The following is a 21,159-nucleotide window of genomic DNA, read 5'->3' on the forward strand; positions in this document are numbered from 1 at the left end:
GGATCAGCATATAAAACTTCTAATTAATTTTCTTAGTTTATTTGATTAACACACACCTATACTGTATAGCGGTAAAGATGCAGGAAATAAAGAATTTGGAGTAGCCTTTATCGTAGATAATAAAATGAAGCACCTGATAACAGATTTTCAAGCCATCAATGAAAGAATCTGCAAGCTTAGGATAAAAACGCATTTCTTTAACACAACCCTTATAAATGTACACTGTCCCACAAATGAACAGGAAGAAGACACTAAGGTAGCCTTTTATCAAGATCTAGAACGAATCTATGACTCAATACCAAGAAACGACATTAAAATGGTGATAGGCGACACAAACGCCAAGATCGGAAAAGAAGAAGAGTACATAGGCGTAATAGGGAAACATAGTTTGCATAGAGACACAAATGAGAATGGTCAGTTTCTAATAGATTTCGCAGCTGGAAAGAATATGATTATCAGTTCGACATGCTTCCCACATCGGGACATATATAAGGGCACTTGTATATCACCTGATGGAAACACAATAAATCAAATAGACCATATACTGACTGAAAAAAGAATGGCGACGAGTATATTAGATGTAAAAAGCAGACGTGGCGCAAGCTGTGACTCAGACCATCTACTAGTGCAGACACGGTTTAGATGTAAAATCTGTCGACAGGTAAAGGAAAAATATCCAAAACAAGAAAAACTAAACTTAGATAATCTAAAAGTCCCTGAGTTACAAGAAAGATTTGAGAGAACAGTGGATGAAAAATTAGTAGAAGAAAACAGAGCAGACTCCACAATAGAAAATCAATGGAACACCATAAGCAGTATCATACTAAACACAGCGAAAGAAGTCCTAGGAACAAAGACACAACGGAGAGAAGAAACATGGTTCGATGAAGAATGCAAACAAGCTATACAGGAAAGAAATGAAGCACATAAGAATTACATACTCAGACGTACTAGAGAGAGAAAAACAGAATTTGAGAACAAAAGACGAAGAGCAGATAAACTGTGCAGGCAGAAAAAGAGAAAGTACGAAAACCAACGGATACTAAACATAGAGAGGGAGTTTAAGGAAAACGAAACACGTAGTGCATACCAACTTATTAAACATTTAAGACAGGGATACAAACCGAAGACTAGCCTCTGCAAAAATAAGAAGGGTGAAATCATTAGCGATATGGACGAAATTAAGATAACCTGAATGACATATTTTAAGAAAGTATTAAACAAAGGGGCACAACCACCACTACAACAGCAGAGGCAGCAGCAGGCACGGCAGGAGGTACAACAAGAGCTGGGGGAAGATGGAGAAGAAAATGAATTAACTAGACCCCCAACGCTAGAGGAGGTCCAAACGGCAATCCACCTACAAAAAAGCCATAAAGCACCGGGAATAGATAAAATACCGGCAGAACTACTCAAGCAAGGAGGAAGGAATTTGACACAACAGATGTACCAGCTAATACGAGAGATATGGATAGAAGAAGAAATCCCCCAACAATGGAAGAAAAGTATAATCTGCCCTATTCATAAAAAATGAGACAAACTGTTGTGTCAGAATTATAGAGGCATCTCTTTACTTTGTTCGGGATACAAAATATTCACAAACATCCTTAATCGAAGACTTCAACCTCTCACGGAAAAAATTATCGGGGAATATCAAGCAGGGTTTAGGCAAAATAGATCTACCATTGACCAACTATTTACAGTTAAACAAATACTAGCCAAAGCATGGGAATATGACATGGACGTTTACAATCTCTTTGTAGATTTTAAACAAGCCTATGATTCAATAGATAGAACAATTCTACTTAATATATTGGAAGAATTTGGGATACCATCGAAATTAATACGACTAGTGCAAATGACAATGACAGAAACAGAAGCACAGGTATGTAATCAAGGACAGATCACTGATGCGTTTACGATAACGCAAGGACTGAAACAAGGCGACGGACTGGCTACAACGCTTTTTAATCTTGTTCTTGAATATGTAATTAGACGGTTGACGGTGAGCGGAAATAACATGCTTACAAAAAAATCTACCCAATTAGCAGCATACGCAGATGATATAAACCTAATGAGCAGAACAATGAATGCAGCGGAAGAAACCTACGTTGAGTTGAAACAGAGTGCAGAAGCAGTAGGGCTAGCAATAAATACAAATAAAACAAAACTACTCATACAAACCAGATCAAATACACCGGCGCAACAACACTTTATTGACGATATAGAACATGTGAATAGATTCACGTACCTAGGAATGGATCTGGTTGCAAGCAATGAAGAAGAACCGGAAATAAATAGAAGGCTTATGCTGGCAAATAAAGCCTATTTCGCGATGGGCCACATATTCAAATCGCGAGACGTACACCGGAAAACAAAACTCCGGGTATATAAAACAATAATCAGGCCCATAGTAAGTTATGGCTGCGAAACATGGGTGGTGACACAGAAATCTGCCAATGCATTAGATGTCTTTGAAAGAAAAGTGTTACGTAGGATACTGGGCCCAATAAGTGAAAATAACAACTGGCGAATTAGGTATAATAGAGAAATATACGAGCAATATAGCGAACCAACTCTAGCACAATACACTAAACTGCAGAGATTACGGTGGGCAGGGCACGTGGTCCGCATGCATGAGAATAGAATCCCCAGAAAATTGCTGAATGCAAGAATGCAGGGAAGAAGACCTGTTGGAAGACCTAAAAAGAGATGGGAAGACGAAGTCGATGAGGATGCCAGGAACTTCCTGGGAACGCGTTCATGGAAAAGAACAGCGGTAAATCGAAATGATTGGAGAAGCTTGTTGAAGGAGGCCAAGGCTCGATTTGGGCTGTAGTGCCATTGGATGGATGGATTAGTTTATTTGATTAAAGAATGATGGATAGTTTTAATAAACTTGTCTAATAGATATTTTGAAAATTCTTTGTCGTAACTTTTTGTAAATCTTCAAATTTAAATCAGCACTGTACCTAGAGCTGCGCTTAGAAATAGAAAATTTCAAAATATACTTGTTTTTCGAGATCTGTGTCATACTTTTGTCTTTCGTGGGGGTGTTCGGAAATATCAAGCGAATCCAAAACGTCACTGCGTATATATTGAAAATTACTATCTCCAGAGGTTTTTTACCAGCTTTGTTATTCTATTTTTGGAATAAATAATGTCAGTTGACTGATTTTGAACAACATTGAATAACACATCAGTTTGGGTAAACACTTTTTTAAAAATATGTAAAAAATATTAAAAGAATAATCATTTAGTAAAGTTTTCAAACCGATTGCTTCACGGATCGAGATATCACCACTTGCAAAATTGTCGCCTTTATTAATAAAATTTAAAAAAAATTCCAAAAACTGTTTACGAAAATCTGCTACAGTGAAAACTAACCGAGACTTAAAATTCCAAAAGCTACTTTATTTCATAAATAATTTCATCCCGAGCGCAGTATTAGCAGGGTACGTGGCTTGGTACTTGCCTTGCTGGTGTCTGTCCATCACCAATCGGCAGATTGGTATCTGCCGGACTCTGTCATTCAAATACGGCTGAAATTGTGGTGAAATGTATAATTAGTTTCCTATCGGCTAATATTCCACAGCGCTTCTTACAAGTAAATCGTAAATCTATGGACGCCTTGCCGTCCCTGTCGAAGCAGATCTTATAAAAAAGACTTCACACAATCGCAATCGGATGCATGGCTGGGATTATTAATTTGAAAAGTTTCTTACGCCTAGAGATCCGACTTCTCCGATTCTGTCCGACAAAATAAATGGGACGTTTTCGTAATCTGACGTTCCAAATTTTTAAACTGATCCACAAATAAAACTTCCCCTGTTCCAGTGTTCCCGTATATCAAAGTTTGTCCGACTAGACACCGTTAAGCTATTAACAAATTGTCAGCTTGCTATTAATCAACTTTTTTTTGGTACACGGTATCCAGGCCTATAGCTTTAATTACCAAATCATTCCGATACTCGTAATAATACAGATTTTGCGGAACATGGGCGACGGGACGCGGGACGGGACTGGCGCTTTCCCCCATGCAAGAAAGTAAGACGAAATGCGGGACAAAGTGCGGAATCGCGTTCCGCATGCATCCCTTTAGACCAGCGATACTCAACCGTTTTCTTTTCTGGGCCACGTAGTAGCTATTGCCACAGCTTGCGGGCCGCAATCAAGATGAATTAGTATACAGGGTGTTTCATTGGAAAACGGAAATACTTGAATGGTGAATAGAGGTAAATGAGGCGGTTCTAGACATACTAAATTTATTGCTCCATCGACTTTATAACCGAGTTACAGGGTGTTTTATCGATTTTGCACATTTCTTTCTGGACCCATAACTATAGAATCACCTTTTGTATTTTTTTTTTATATTTGGTACACATATGTTACATTTAGAACCCAAACCACCCAACTACTAATCACAAGAAAAATCCAGGTCTGAATTAAACAATAAATCCATTGTGACATTGAAACAACATCCTGTATATTGAAAATTTCAAAACCCGTTTGCACATTTGAAAAGAGCTTTAATGGAGCTTCCATTTTTTGCGCAGACAATTCAATGACTTTAATTTTGAAATTATGTCGAAATTTTTAAGAACTCGCACTTTCGAAACAAAAATTTCGATATAATTATTTCAAAATGAATGTCATTAAATTGTCTGCGCAAAAAATTGAAGAGAGCAATTCAATTTAGTTTTTATGCTTTTTTTAAATGTGCAGACGAATTCTGAAAATTTTAATATATAGGGCGTTGTTTCAAGGTCACAATTATTTAAAAAACAATTTTGTTAATTCGGACATGCATTTTTCTTGTGATTACTAAGTGGGTCGTTGCAATGTAGTAAATAAGTATTGATTAATTTTAAAATGAGTATTTGTACATTAACTTTAATAATTTATTATTAAAAGTTAATAATACCTTGCTTTTTAATCAGAGTTCTTAAAAATTTCAATATAATTTAAAATTAAAGTCATTAAATTGTCTGCCTCGCTCCCAAACACGCCTCAAACACATCGGCACACTATCAAATAATTAGAGAAAACACGTGAAATTTGACAAATAATTTGGTCACAGGGCCCTTTAGTTAGCCTTCGGGCCGCATAAAAGACTCTAGAGGGCCACATGCGGCCCGTGGGCCGCAGGTTGAGTATCACTGCTTTAGACTTTAGAGGAAGGGTAATAGATACAAACAAAGATATAGTACATTTTATATGGCGAAATAACTTTAGAATACCTAAATTATTATGTATAAAAAAATTTACAGGAACTGTTCAGATAATTCCTGACGCTATAATTTGGTATAAAAATATTAAAACAATCAATAACAGACTTTTAATTTATTAAAATCAGTGATAATTATATACCATTCTCTTTGTTTCAGGTATTTCGTTAGCACGATTCTCCAGTTTCAAATCTACCGTTCCCTGTGCATCGCCGCAGGACAGTACTCGCCCAATGATCCTGCTAGACCTCTCCACGAATGCGACATTTATAGGAGCAAAGAAGCAGGAAGGATCCTTACGTAAGTCTTGGGTTTTTCTCGTTATTAACAAACTGTAAGATATATTTCTTTAAAAAATGTTCCTTATTAGGAAAAAACAACGTGGTGCGTATTGCAGAAGTAAACATTTTGAAATCTTTCACCAGGCACTTAGATAACGACGATTTTAATTGATGTGAAATACAATGTAATACTATTATGGTACATTTAATTATACAGTTATGTAGTTCATAATTTATGGAAACAGTCCATAATATTATAAGTTGGTTATTTTCGGAAGTAAAGCTGATGAATATCGATTTTATATATACTTTTTTCTACAACTAACTAAAAATACATTACATTATAGGTATGACATAGTGGTTATATCATAGAGAAGTTATGTTATAGAGATAATGTTATAGCAATATTCTTCTTCTTTGCGTGTATCCTTATGCGTTTTAGATTCGGATTGTTTATTTAAGTTTGTCGCTTATCCATTTTCAACGAAAACTTTTCGTTTATAAATTTGCAAAAGTCTGTGTGTTATTGCGTTGCCGCTCCTGCATTACTTAGAGCAGATGTATCGATGGATTCTTATGTAGTTTTTTCTTCTGAATCCAAATCTGAAAACGGCATTTCGATATCTCTAACCGTCTTCGAGATAATCGACCTCAAAATCTAAAATGTGACGTCACAAGGCTACTTTTTTAATCTGAATTTGTTAAGCAAAGCAAATGTTATTATTTACATTTGAGTTTGACACTTCGTGAATGTCAAATTAAATTTTAATTTATTTAGCTATTAATAAAATATAAATGACATTTTATAGTGAATTTAATTATTATATAAAATAATATGTGTAATAAATGTATTAAAATACAATTTGAGTATATTTTGAAAGCAATAATATATATTATACTATATTAATAATGAATCAGTAGAAACGATTATACAGTGAGCACGTAAAGGTTGGAATAAATTCATTTTCTCGAGAGTGGACGATTTTGGAAAAAAATCCCGAAACAGGTCAATTTTTATTTTTAAATTGCGACTTTTTGACATATATATCATACTAGTGACGTCACCCATCTGGGCGTGATGGCCTCATCTACGATTTTTTTTAAATGAGAATAGGGGTCTTGTGATAGCTCATTTGAAAGGTAATTCAATTCTCTATTCAGTAATGTAAACATTAACATAATTGTTTATACAGGGTGCACAAAAAAATTTTTTTGAATTAAATTTATTGACATAAAAAGAAGAATGTGTGTAATTTATTTAATTCAAAATACATTTTACTCCTATCAGAAAACAGGAAATAATGTTTATTTGACAAATAAATATTGTCTTTTGCTTAAATTCAGTATTAAAGCAGCCACCCACCTTCCTCTTGACAGTTTGAACATTTAATTTTTAAGCGAAAAGCAATGATTATTTTTCAAATAAACATTTTTTTCTGTTTTCTGAGAGCAGTAAAATGTATTTGAATTAAACAAATTATTACTTGTATTCTTCTTTTTATGTCAGTAAATTTAATCTAAAAAAAATTTTTTTGGACACCCTGTATAAATAATTAGATTAATAGTTAAATTACTGAATAGAGAATTGAATTACCTTTTAAGTGAGCTATCACACGACCCCTATTCCTATTTAAAAAAATCATCGATGACGTCATCACGCCCAGATGGGTGACGTCACTAGTATGACATATCGCACCTTGAAAACCATATGGCAATATCTGCAATTTTTTAATGAAATGACCTTTGAATGCAGTCTAATAGGAAAAAAAATCTATTTTTTAATGCTATATAGCAGCGTTTGCAAAAAAATTTAAGTTCGGCACCAGAAAGATACATCTCTATGGTTTTTGTCAAAAATCGATTCTTCTTTTTATACCATCAGGCATTATCTGCAGTAGTTGATGCTCTACGGTCCTAAAATTGGAACAAAACCCCAGATCTATATGGCAATATGTGCAAAATGTGACCCACGCTCGTAAAATGAAAGCAAGATCTACTAAGGAAACATCCTTTGAATGCAACAAAACATAGAGTGCTGCATAGAGATTTGATTGCAACACTGGAAATAAGCGACAAGACTATAACAAATTGATATACAACGTCGTACTGCAGATGGGTTTATCCCAAAATAAAAGCGAATTATAACCGACAGACAATATATAAGCGACAGATTATAATATGCAAGACTTTGATTAAGTGTTAACACTAAAAATTTGTAATAAATAAGTACAATCAATAAAAAAACTATTATTTTATATGAATTTTTACTGTATCATGTGCGAAAATTGATATATTTTTTAAAACCATATGGCCGTATGTGCTAAAATACCTATTTCCTGGGGGAAATTTTACGTACTTTTAAATTCATATAAAAATATGTAAAATTAAAGACAATTATGCCAAATACCAGGTTTGCAGCTTAATTTTTGGAATTACAGTAAATAAAATTAACTTTACAAAAACTTAACATGCTCATAACTCAATATTATGATTTTTGCAGTTACTGCCCAATGGTTTTCAAGGTGCGATATATGCAAAAAAGTCGCAATTTAAAAATAAAAATTGACCTGTTTTGGGATTTTTTTCCAAAATCGTCCATTCTCAAGAAAATGAATTTATTTCAACCTTTACGTGCTCACTGTATATTTAAATTTGGTAAAAACTCCACTCGACCAGCGCACGACCACACAACTCAAAACACAAGTACGCAAATACGGTTGCGTGCAGCGTGGCGCAAAGCCGTGGAATTTACGAGACTCGCTCGGTCTGTAGATCCAAGTAAGTTCATCAGTAAAAAGTATCTTTATCATGTATGTATTATTTATTTTACAATATTGGAAAATTGTTATTTAAAATGTGGTTTGGAATAAAAAAGTATGTTCTGATATATGAAATTACATCCTTCTAATGGAAAAAAATATTTGACGAATTTTCTCAAATTATGGATACCAACATCATTTTCATTTATAACTCTTGTATTTTTAATTTGACGAAGAAAAGTTATTCTTCATAAAAATCTCTTCTTGGTCTAAGATTTATGGTGCAACCATCATGAATCAAATTTTATTAATTTTATACGAGGTATGTAAAAAAATATGAATTTCGAGTAACGTATCTTTATAGTTCACAACATTCAAATAAGGCTTTGCATCGATTGTCATTTGTTTCGAGCTTCTGTCATGTGTCACATAATATTAATATATCTACGACATACGTCTTTGGTTTGTATCATTGGTTATACCAATAACGTATGACGTAGATATATTAATATTATGTGGCACATGACAGAAGCTCGAAACAAATGACTGTGAATGAAAATCCCTATTAGAATGATATACTTGCACATTAAAACATAATTTTTAATTCTAAACAGCTTTTCGTAATAGCAATTTTCTATATTATGAATTTAAATACGTATACATATAAACAAAGTTTTCGTTATGATAATGCTCGCATTTTCAGCTTGTTTTGTCTAATTTCGGATATCCTCATTTTTTTGTTTAGTTTCCTTTATTCTATCGCGTTAAAAACTCCTTATTTAACGCTTTTATGTATTTTCGTGACCATTTTCAGTTTCATGTCAGTCTGGTTTTGATCATTGTCTGTTTTGTATTGAGGTTTTTGAAGCTATTGGCGTTACCTCGTCCAATATATTTTTATCCCTATTTTAGAATTTTTTTTTCTAAATTTTTTCTTGATTTTTATCTTTTACTGAGTTAGGTCACCTTCAATTGTTTGTTTTTAAAAAATCATATAGAAGTAAAAACTTCAACTTGTATTCTGGTATAAAATCGTTTATTAAAAGACTATCTAAAAGGTCATCCAAATGGATTGCAAAACGTTTTCGTTCTAATTCAGAACATCTTTAGTGCCTAGAATGAAGTATTTCCACGTTAGACTAAAGCAAAGAGGTTAAAATTGTGACTGTTAGAAAGAAAAAACCTCTGGGAATACTTAGATTCTGCTGAGTAGTTTGAAACTAGCACACTATTCAAAGTGGTAACCCCATAATATATGGTTTAAATATGTTATTTTAACAAAACATGGTGACTACAAGTCGATGTTATTAGATATAATAGAACCCATGCTCAAAGGGCAACATGGTTCCCTGCTCGAGAATGCTAGGTCCTTTGAGCATGTGTTCTATTATATCTAATAACATCGACTTGTAGTCACCATGTTTTGTTAAAATAACATATTTAAACCATATATGGGGTTACCACTTTGAATAGTGTGTTAGTTTCAAACTACTCAGCAGAATGTAAGTATTCCCACACGCTTTTTCTTTCTAAGTTACAATTTTAACGTCTTTGCTTTAGTCTAACGTGGAAATACTTAATTTTAGGCACTGAAGATGTTCTGAAGTAGAACGAAAACGTTTTGCAATCCATTTGGATGACTTTTTAGATAGTTTTTTAATAAACGATTTTATACCAGAATACAACTTAAAGTTTTTACTTCTGTATGAGTTTTTTAAACTATGGTATACAGCCAACTATTGAGTTTTTCCCATTGATTTTTGTTTGTTTTTACTTTTTCTGCTTCTTACTGCGTCGTCTCCTTTACGAGGTTGGCGATCTAAATAGCAGTTAGAGCTTTGAAAACTACTACACGAAAGGTTTCTGCAAGTTAATGGTCAAACCATTTCCTGAGGTCTTTCAGCTACAAGTTCTGGTACCTTCCGACTAATCTTTTGCCCTGTACTTTACCTTACAATATGATGTAAAGTCATTCATATCTTTTACCTCTCAATTTTGTCCATTGTCCAAGTTTTACATCCATGCGGCAAGACAGGGTTGTTCTGAAGCTATTTTCTTGTGGCATTTTTATAATCAAGTATATTCAAATGGGAAATAAGCCACAATTTTACCTAAAAATGGTTTTTAGGTAAAATTGTGGCTTATTTCCCATTTGAATATGCAAGACAGGGTAAATGTAACATCTAATCATTCGGATTCTGAGCTCTAGACTAAGGTCAGTTTAACCTGGCGGTTATAACCGGTAAAAAAAAACGGTTATTCCAAAAACCGGTGTTAGGTTTTTTTAGTCATAGCCAATACCAAATAAGTTACATTTACATTGCGCTTTAGTTTGTGGTACTACATTCGAATCGATATCAGTCCATAATATCAGTATAGAAATCAGTCATCAGTGTTGTAAAATAGGTTTCAGTCAGCTTAAAGTTTCTCATTTATGCACGGCGGCGAAAAATTTTCCTATTTTTTCTCTAAATTCAGTATTTTTTCCACTTATCCGGTTTTTTACCGGTTATTACTTTAAAAATAAAAAAACTGGTTATAACCGGGACAAAAAAAAATAACTGGAAAACCGATTATTGCAAAAGAAAAAACCGGTTTTAGGTTATAACCGGTAGGTTTTTCTATCCCTAGTCTGATTTGTAAAAAATGTATTCATGAGCATGAGTGTTTTTCTCGCTTGTTAGATTCTTGATAAGATTCTTCAGTTTCAAATCAGGACAGTACTCGCCCAATGATCTTGCTGGACCTCTCCACAAGTGCGACATTTATAGGGGCAAAGAAGCAGGAAGGATCCTTACTTAAGTCTTAATTTTTTTTCTCATTATTAACAAACAATTTCTTTAAAAAATGTTCCTTATTAAAAAAACAACGCAGTGCTTTGTAAACAGTGTTTAGAAGTAAACATTTTGAAATCTTTCGCCAGGCACTTAGATAACGACAATTTTAATTGCTGTGAAATAAAAGGTATAGGGTAATACGGTAATGGTACATTTCTTATACAGTGAGTGCATAATGTATGGAAACACTCCACAATATTATAAGTTGATTATTTTCGGAGGTAACGCTGAAAAAGTTCGATTTTATATTTATTTTTTTCCTTTCTAACAACTAATTAACTTTTACCACTATTGCCTATACTGCAATACTACCTATACTAACATAGAAATAATGTTTAAAAATTCTTCTTCTTCGCGTGAAGCCCTATTCCTTTTAGCCTCGAATTGTTTATTTTCATTTCCCGGTCAACATGTTTTTAATTTGTTAGTATTGTCTGTTTTGTATTCAGGTTTTTGAAGGGGTTAGTTTTGCTTCGTCCAATCTATTTTTATCACTACCTTCCATAGTTTTTCGTGTATAATTATTTACCTTTTGTTATAGTCTATTTTGCTGAGCCTTTCTTTTTTTCTTGGCTCTTTTCCTAATTTCATCTTCATTTTCATTTCTTGCTGAGTTACGTTACCTTCAACTGTCTATTTTCGCTTCTTCTTCTTATTGCGCCGTCTAATCTCGAAGGTTGATTATCCAAATGGTAATTGTAGCTTTTGCTCTGTACTTTACCTTCCAATATGATTTGGAGTAATTCATATCTTTCAATTTACCTCTACCTCTTAACTTTGTCCATCGCTTTAACTTAATCAGCCATACAGCAAGACAGAGCCATACTTTTATGGAAGTTATCTATTCTATTATTACTTACTTACTTTCCGTGTCCGGAACACCAACAAGTTTAAATTCTGTATTTCCAATGGTTGGCCACATAGATGGCCCTGTTATTTGCTATAATTAAGTCTTGTTCTGTGCAGGTCTCTCTCATCTCTGTGCATGATAGTAGATGCCGGCTGGTCTGAACCGCGCCACAGTCGCAGGTATCGTCTTCCTGGTATCCCCATTTTTTCAGGTTACTAGCACAACGTGAAACGCCGGTTCTTAGTCTGTTTAGCGCTTTCCAAGTCGGATACGGTAAATTGTGTCCAGCAGCCATTTCCTCCGAGGGAGGAAAATGTGTCGCGGTAGCTGACGCTTGCCATAGGTGTATTCGGCGCGTCTCTGGCGCTTCGGGGATGGATCTTGATGTTTTCAGGAAGCTTTTCCGAGATCTTAGTCTGCTTGGCTGAGTTTGGTGGTCATATAAGGGGTGTCTTCGGTCCGTCTCCTGCTTTTTCCGTTCTACCTCTGACGTGACCTTCCTCCTGATAGGTGGTGGAGCAATTCCAGCAATGGGGTATACCTCTTCGATAGGTGTCGGTTTCAGGCAACCCGATATTATACGGACCGTTTCATTTAGAGCCACGTCGACGTTCTTTGCGTGAGCAGAGTTTGCCCATACTGGTGCTCCAAACTCCGCGGCCGAAAAACATAATGCCAAGGCAGAAGTGCGGAGAGTGTGTGGTTGTGCTCCCCATTTTGTATTAGTTAGCTTGCGGATGATATTATTTCTGGCACTTACTTTCTTCTTGACATCTTGACAGTGGTATCGGTAAGACAGAGTTCTATCCAGACGGACGCCAAGGTATTTTGGCGTCTTGTTGTGTTCCAGCATCTGACCACGCCATTCCACCTCCAGCGACCTTCGGGCATGCTTGTTTCTCAGGTGGAAAGCACATGCCTGGGTTTTTGTGGGATTGGGTTTCAGATGGTTTTTATCATAGTATAGAGCTAAGTCTCCCAGGGCATCTGTCAGTTTCACTTCGACTTCATTGAAGGTTCTTCCCTGAGCTGCCACCGCTGTATCATCAGCGTAAATAAATTGCCTTGTTTGTTGGTGTATGGGTTGGTCGATGGTGTATATGTTGTATAGAATCGGCGCGAGGACACTTCCCTGTGGTAGCCCATTTTTTTGGTCCATCCACCGACTGTTCTTGGACTGGAGCTTTACGTAGAAGCGTCTATTCTGGAGGAGACATTTCATTAACCTTGTTAGTCGGAAATCCTTTGTAGTTTCGTAGAGTTTTGCGAGTAGCCGTTGATGGTTAACTGTATCATAGGCGGCAGTTAGGTCTATGAACGCTAGTCCTGTTATTTCCTTCCGTTCAAAACCATCTTCAATATGTTGGGTGAAATTAAGAATTTGACTGCAGCAGCACTTTCCGGGCCTGAATCCTGCTTGTTCTGGAATAATTTTAGTCTCTCCATATTCTGCGATCCGGTTCAGTATCATTCTTTCAAAGGCCTTGAAAAGGTGGCACAAGAGAGATACAGGTCTAAAACTCTTTGTATCCGCCGGATCCTTCCCTGGTTTTAAGAGGGCTACCACTCTAGCTTTTCTCTAGATTTTGGGGATTTGTAATGTACGGATGCAGCAATTCATCATTTTTACGAGCCACTCTACGGTTTTTAGTCCAAAGTTCTTTATTTGCTCTGTTCGTATGTCGTCCAGGCCAGCCGCTTTATTATCTTTCATTTGATGGATCGCGACTCTCATCTCCTCTAGACAAAAAGAGGTATCTAGAACATCTCTTTCTTCGTCGATATTTCGTTGAGCTCTCACCTTGTTCTTTCTTGATGTCATCTTACCGTTCATTAGAAGATGATGGGCTATCTGATCGGGTGTGACTTCTGTCATGTTGACTGCCGGAGCAGCGGGATCGTTGCCACGATTCCGAATCAGCTTCCAGGCACGTCTGCTGTTTTGTTTCATGTCCAGACTCGTGACCAGCTTGCACCACCTTTCCGTTCTGTTGGCGGATATCGCATGTAACATTTCCTCCCCAGCCTGTATTGTCGCTTCCGAGAAGGTGTCTTCTTCATATAGCTGTTCGTATCTTTTAAGTAGGGGTTTAGATTCTTCATTGAGCCCCGCTATATACTCAGTTCGACAACCTCTAGGGATAAATTTCCGTGATACTTGCTTTACGATTTCTACAAATTTATCGTATAAATCAGGGCAAGGTTCTAGCTGGGAAACTTCTTGATCCAATGTTTCAGAGAATTTTTCCCATTTTGCTTTAGTAAAGTTGAACCTTCTCTTGAAAGGAACAATTTCGTATCTGATTGCCGCGTTGGAAAGACAAATTATTGGTCTGTGCTGTGTCTTTGGGAGGGCGCTTCTAACGATATTTGTCACCTGGTCTCCAATTCTGTCGCTGACAAATATATTGTCTGAGTTGTAACCTCTGCGCCATCTTCCGCTGTTGAACGACGCAGGCTGCTTTGGATCGTGAATAAGTTTTAGGTTCATGCTTTCAGCCCATTTTTCTAGTTCTTCGCCATTGAAATCTGTTTCGTTGTAACCCCACGCGACACTGTGACAGTTGAAGTCACCCAGTACGAATTTGATTTGCTGTGATTGAAAGTTATTCGGTTCCTCAAAAGCAAAGTCAGCGTTTGGTGGTTTGTAGATTGACGTTACTGTACAGGAGTTTATCTCCACTGTGAGGATCTCGATGTCATTTTGATCTGTTAGAGATGTGGATGCTACGTCGATATCTGGTCTGACGAAGACTGCGCTACCATATTGGTCGTGTGGTCTCTCCAGTATGAGCTTCATACCCCGAATCCTTGGTCTACGGCTTGCAATACCTCTATGGGTTTCTTGAACCAGTAGAACATCGACACCATGTTCTCTGCACATATTAGACAATAGGTCTTCTTTATCTGCTGATAGTCCTTCAATATTAATTGAGGTCGTCATCAAAAATGGCCTTGATAAAGACCGTTTTGATTTTGATTGCATCTGTGTTGTTGGTGCACCGGTGTTGAAAGGATTAGCCGACATTACTCGTTTCCAGGGGACGCCCGATTGTATTCACAAGTGATCACAATCTACGTGGAGGCTCCTTTCATGTCCCCCTATTCTATTATTTGTCCATTGGGATACAAATGTACGTTTATTGGTATCTTTGAAAATACTAGGATTTCTTTAACGTCTAGATGTACGAGTAAACTGGATATTTGACCATGACGAAATATCGAATTTATTATGTCTTGTAGTTTTTTGCGTTGCTTGCTATTAGGATGGCACCATCAGCTTACCTTATGCTGCCTATGCTGGTTCCGTTAATCTTGATTCCACTTTGGACCTCGTCTAATGCCTCTCTGAATATAGATTTTGACTACATATTAAATAATAGCGGTGATAAGACTCAACCCTGTTGCACTCCAGTCAGATTCGTATATCTTCGGCAATCTTCAATTGTTTTTACTAGTCAACTTTTATTTTTAAGTCCTCCTACTTCTTTTATGTTGACCTCTTTCTTCGTAATATAGCAAACATTAAAACCTCATTTATTCTGGTTTCAACTGTGCCACTGTATGTTATTTTGTAACTCCTGATTGTACAGTATACGAGTATAAAAAACAAGTCCTCTTTCTCCTTAACAGGTATTTTATTATTTATTTGGCAATAAAAACATAAGAAGTACTAATTATTTAGTACGAATATATTGCCAAACCTCAAGTAGGCTATGAAACAGTTGAAAGTCCTTAGCAACTATTAGTTAACACTGCATATATGACATTATTAAATTGATTTATTTGGTAGTACCTATCTTGCTTTAAGTTTCAAATAATATCTTTGAAAAGAACTATCCTAACGAATATTGTCCGAAATTAAAATGGTGCTGTCAGAAAAACGGCTAATATTAATTTTGATGATTTTAGTTTATGAAGATCGTAAAAAGTATGGCTTATACTTAGCAAAATATTATATGAAATTAATGAGATTTACAATTTTAGGCAAGCCTATGACTGGTAGACCTACTGTTGCCGATAGCATTTAATTAAAAGTGTATTACGTACGTGATGTGAAAGAAAATTGCCATTGTTCAATTAAAATTTTTTCTGGCAACAATATGTCATAAATGGTACCATGAATAAGCAAAAATTTGTTATTGAGAAACAGAAAATTACGATAGATGGAAATACCGTTGTAGGACCATATAATATTTTTGTTGTTATGGTAATGAAGGTAGACTATTTTTCGAAATGATGCATTTCATATTCAACGGCCACATTGTCAGATATTAGTTATCCTGGTTTAATACTTACTTACTTACTCCGTGGCGTTACAACCCTTCGTGGTTTTTAGGGTTACAACTCCGACCCGACAACATTCTTCTCTGTCTTGAACAATCCCCTTCTACTTCTCCATGCTCATAGCTTTCAGGTATCCTGCCATACTATTATCTCGCCACCAGAGTCGAGGTCCACGTGGTTTTCTTTCAGCTGGTTGGGAAGTTTTCTTCCCAACCAGCCTTTACTGTTCTTCCGTCACAATGTCTTCTGACAGACAAGCGGCACACCCCAAAAAAACGCTTATTTCTCGAGATACTGACCACGGGCCATAAATGGCTATTATTGGTCATACTTTATGTATTTGATGGCACTGAAAACGAAAATGAGGCATATTTTAAATTTTAAGTTTAGGAACACTGTCAAAAACGCAATTTTACCCTAAAAGTAAAAAAAAAGAAATGGCGTTTTTTTTCTGCGTTCAACTCACTACAAGTCTGTTCGGTTTTAATATTTTTTTCTGAAGTTTTTACAACATATATTGTTCACTGTTCACCTCTATGAAGGCTATGGAACATATTGCAAACCTTCAGTCTTATTCTGAAAAAAGTTATAAATTTTTTAAAGTAAAAGTGCAGATTTGTGAATTGCAAAATTAAATCGCAAAAGTTTTGAGTCGCATAATTTAAAATTAAGTTTTTTAATCACGTTTATGCTAAAATATAGAGTGGGGAATTCTAAATCAAAATGTTTTATAGAAAAAGAAAATGGCACCTTCTAATTTTAAGAAAAACGTGATTATTTAATTTATTTTATTTTTAGGGTAAAATTGCGTTTTTGATAATGTTCCCCCACTAAAATTCAAAATAAACTCCTTTTCGTTTTCATCACAATCAAAAACATAAAGTAAAAACAAAATTAGCTATTCACCAACTGTGGTCAGTATCGGCATTAAAAGTTGCACCATTTTTTTTATATAAGCCAATTTGATCTGAAACTTCCCCATAGAACTTCTTTGTACTCAATATTTTAACGAAAATGCGATTAAAAAGCAACATTTGAAATTTTGCCACTAAACTTTTGCGATTTAACTTTGCAATTCACGAATCTATACCTTTTATTTTAAAAAAAGAATGTGTGTGTACCTACTTTGTACGCACGTAAGAAGTTATTCTTCTAATATATAATTTCAACTAAGTAAATATACTTAACAGGTTATTTGTATTTTATTTAAATATTTAATCTAACTTTCTTATCTACCACTTTCAAAAAAATTTTATTAAAACAACCAAAAATTAAAAAAAAAATATGAATCGTCCAGGTTTGGAACCCGCGACCGGTGCGACCTTCCAAACACTGACCCAACGCTCTATCAACTACGCCACCGAGCTTCTTTAAATGACACATAAGTTTCGGATATAATTACACAACACGGTGACAAATAGACATATAAAAATGTTATACCTATATAATATTTTATTATCTTACTACAGAGAAAGACAAATCCAAAAATTATAGTAAATAATACATTTAATAAAAACACTAATATATTCTTTAATGACTTATTTGCGCTGATACATAATATACATACATACCTATCTTGAAAGATTAGCAACGAACTATTACTGTCTGTGTGCGCATGCGCGCAGATTTATGAAATTTTTCTCTTAATTGCATCGCGGCTAAAGAAGAATAACTTCAAAAATTATGCTCATTTTTATTAAAAAAAAAAAAACGAACGCTGACCAAAACACACAACATCATTAGTAGTGATGTATCATCACCATTCTCTTTGCCATAAAATTCTGTGCTGGTACAGCGTCCCTAATTACATGTCTCCATCTTAATTTCTTCTTCTTCTGTTGGTATCATACTCTTGTGCCCTTCTCCTCCATTGTCTCAGATTTATCCAGGTCGTATTCCACGTCATCCAACCATGTCGCTCTTCCTATCTATGACCCACCCATGACAGTCTCTGACTTTTAACTAATCTTGCAATATCGCGCCCTTCATTTAATTCATTAATCTCGTCGTTTCTCCTTATGTACTGTCTTCTTCTTGCACCCGGTCGTATCCTTTTCTCAGTATCTTTCTCTCGAATGTCTCTCCATCGTAATTTATGCTCTCTAATTTAGAGACCACCTTAATTATTCTGCTCTACAATTTTGGCATTAATTAGATTTACCACAAAACAATAAATAAACAATAGAATTATTTATTTTAATATTACCCAAGCAGCACAATAAAAACATTTAATTTTTATTTTAGGTTTATAACGGTTTTATTGTGGTAAATAAGAAGATAATGGTTTTAAAGTTACCTTGTAGATATACTGCCAGAACTTTAAAACTGTTAAGCATGTGTCACTAGTTTTAAAGTATCTAATAACATTATCAAATAAGACTAATTAATCTTAATAGATAATTTGTTTTATTGTAGTTTTAAAATTTATCAGTTCACTTTAAAACTAATCAGTTTTATAAAGAACTTCCGGACTATTTGGTTTTATTAGATTCTTGTTTGTTACCTTTTAGTTTTAAAGCAGTTTTAAAGATTCTCCTAATATGACTAATAAAACCCATTATTAAAACTACTTGATCTCAAGACTATTATGTCAGTAAAACATATGCCTTAAAACTATTTTTGTAGTTGTCTTTAAAGTTGCTTTCTTAAAAGCAATTAGTAGGCTATATTAAAACCAAACGCTCTTAACTGAATCAATTTGGTTATCGTATAGACTAAACTATGCTTCTTATTAGAAACTAAAACTAAACTAATCCCCTCTTCTTTCATGTCCAAAATGGTCGGCCATTTGTTTTAGAGCGAAACAGTGGTGTAGTATGTTGTAAAAAGTGGAATTACAGTTAGTGTGGAAGAAATATGTCGCAAGTACTTAAAATATAAACGAACTGGTCATTTTAAAAGAAAAATGCAACACACACAGCACTACGACGCGCGACGCCTCGATTTTAGGTTAGATTCACATTAAAACCGAATGGAATTATTGACAGCAGCATTAAAACTAAACGGTTTTAATTCCAAGGCAACCTTGCTTTTATGTAGGATATATGCTCTTGGAAAGGTATAAAATAAAACCATTTGATCTTATCAATTCTCTGTCGATAGACCAAATAGCTTTATTTGGATTTCGGCCATATTGCTTTCTGGAGATGCTGAAGGCCATGACAGATTACAATATAAGGCTTATATAAAAATTATAAATAAGCGACTTAGAGACATAAATTCGATTTATTTTAACATTTAAACATTAAAATTGAAGATAAAATTAATTTTCTTTCAAATTAATATTTTTCGGATTTAAATTTTTTTATTATTTTTATTCTTTAATCGCCAAAAGTCAGAAATTTTAGGGTGCGTGAGTTATTTAGACCTCTTTTTGTTAACATTATCAATAAAGTTGGGCGCGCAAGTATTTTTCTACCTTGACAGTCCGAAATAACCAAGTACTTTTTATTATTTTATGATTACAAATGCGTATGTACCTATCATAACACATGTAAAAATTTGTTGGCCTATATGGAGTACCTATATGGGTTTAAAGAATCATTTAATATAGTAAATCGTCGTTAAAAGTCTCCATTTACGAAACCTTTTTAAGTTTGCTATAAAACTGTCTGCACTTAAAGTGTCTTTTAACATGGTTTTAAAAGCACCTTCACAGCAGCTTTAAAACCAGTTGCTTAAGGAAACAAAGTTTTAAGAAGGTTTTTATTTTTGGTTTTATTGACCTCTTTCAGAGTGGGCCATTTTATGCTGAAAGCGGTTTTATTACAACCTTAAGGTTTACTTAAAAACCAAATGGTTTTAATTTTAGTTTTATTCTACAGTTTTAAAGCATCCTTAGAAGACTTAATAAATCCGTTCGGTGCTACTTGGGTAGTTCTAATTCATGTCGAGTTGTGATTAGTATAAAAGTTTTTTCTGAGTCCCTAACTTTCACTGATTTTTACACACATTATAAAATCTTTATAGCTGTTATGTTATCTTCTTACTCTAATAGAAGACATTCGGTACATGGTTCCCTGTACTAGAGACCCTGAAGAGAACTAAGTCGATCATTACAGCTACCGATTGGCCAACAATTTGAAGAAACCGGTCGTGGTCAATTTTTTCTGAATTCTAACAGAAACGTTAATTATTCCACCGTTGATTTCTTCATGCAAAACTATTTGATATATCATTTGCTTTGCCTCTCTTTAATATGTCCTCTGGCCTCGGAATTAGAATGGTGAGAAAACCGTGTGGAAAGTTACAGTGGCTGGTAAATTGTGTCATTGATGAATTTAAATGGGAATTTGTTATCGATTGGCTTCTCGATGTTGTGGTTTACATCAGTTGATACATTATAAGTAAAAAACAAAATTGTTTGATAACAATGGCTTACCGGTTTGGAATCAGAAAAGCGCCCCAGAAAGAAAATTCTCATGATTTATTTTTTTATATATAAGGAAGAATGTTTCAAGCAGATTTCTTTAGAAGGTCTTAGTTTGGTCTTTCTATGAAAATAGGAGTGTGACAATGTATTCACAATATCTAAGTCACCTGAGATATGTTGATGATAGCAGATAGGTATCTAAAATGATATGTACAGAATGAAACATCTAAGTAGAAAAGATAATACTGAAAATGAATTCTAGGAAAACGAAAGTTAGGACAAACATAGTAATAGAGTCGAACGTACGGATGATGAAACAATTATGTAGAAAAAATTATATCACGTTTCTTTGGAGGTCGGACTAAAGATTAAGATAGGCAAGACGACTAATGACTAGTCTGGTGTTAGATCGTAATATTGACCAGAAACCAGACATGTGAGCTCCCACGTCGCATAGGATTTGCCTGGGCAGCGTTTGGTATACTAAATTGGGTATTAAAATTTGATCTACTCATATGCCAAGAAAATGTTTGACAAGTAATATA

General features: G+C 34.8%; 1 protein-coding gene across 1 annotated transcript in view; it reads left to right on the forward strand.

Annotated features, from left to right (window-relative positions):
• LOC114330466 (angiotensin-converting enzyme-like) overlaps positions 1 to 21,159 on the forward strand; it is a 537,413-nt gene that overhangs the window by 456,926 nt on the left and 59,328 nt on the right. The window contains exon 34 of the mRNA XM_050663676.1: positions 5,388 to 5,528. Coding sequence (XP_050519633.1) covers positions 5,388 to 5,528 — 141 coding nt within the window. The remainder of the gene's footprint in view (positions 1 to 5,387; positions 5,529 to 21,159) is intronic.

The sequence above is a fragment of the Diabrotica virgifera genome, chromosome 1 (genome assembly GCF_917563875.1).
Source record: "Diabrotica virgifera virgifera chromosome 1, PGI_DIABVI_V3a".
NCBI lineage: Eukaryota > Metazoa > Arthropoda > Insecta > Coleoptera > Chrysomelidae > Diabrotica > Diabrotica virgifera.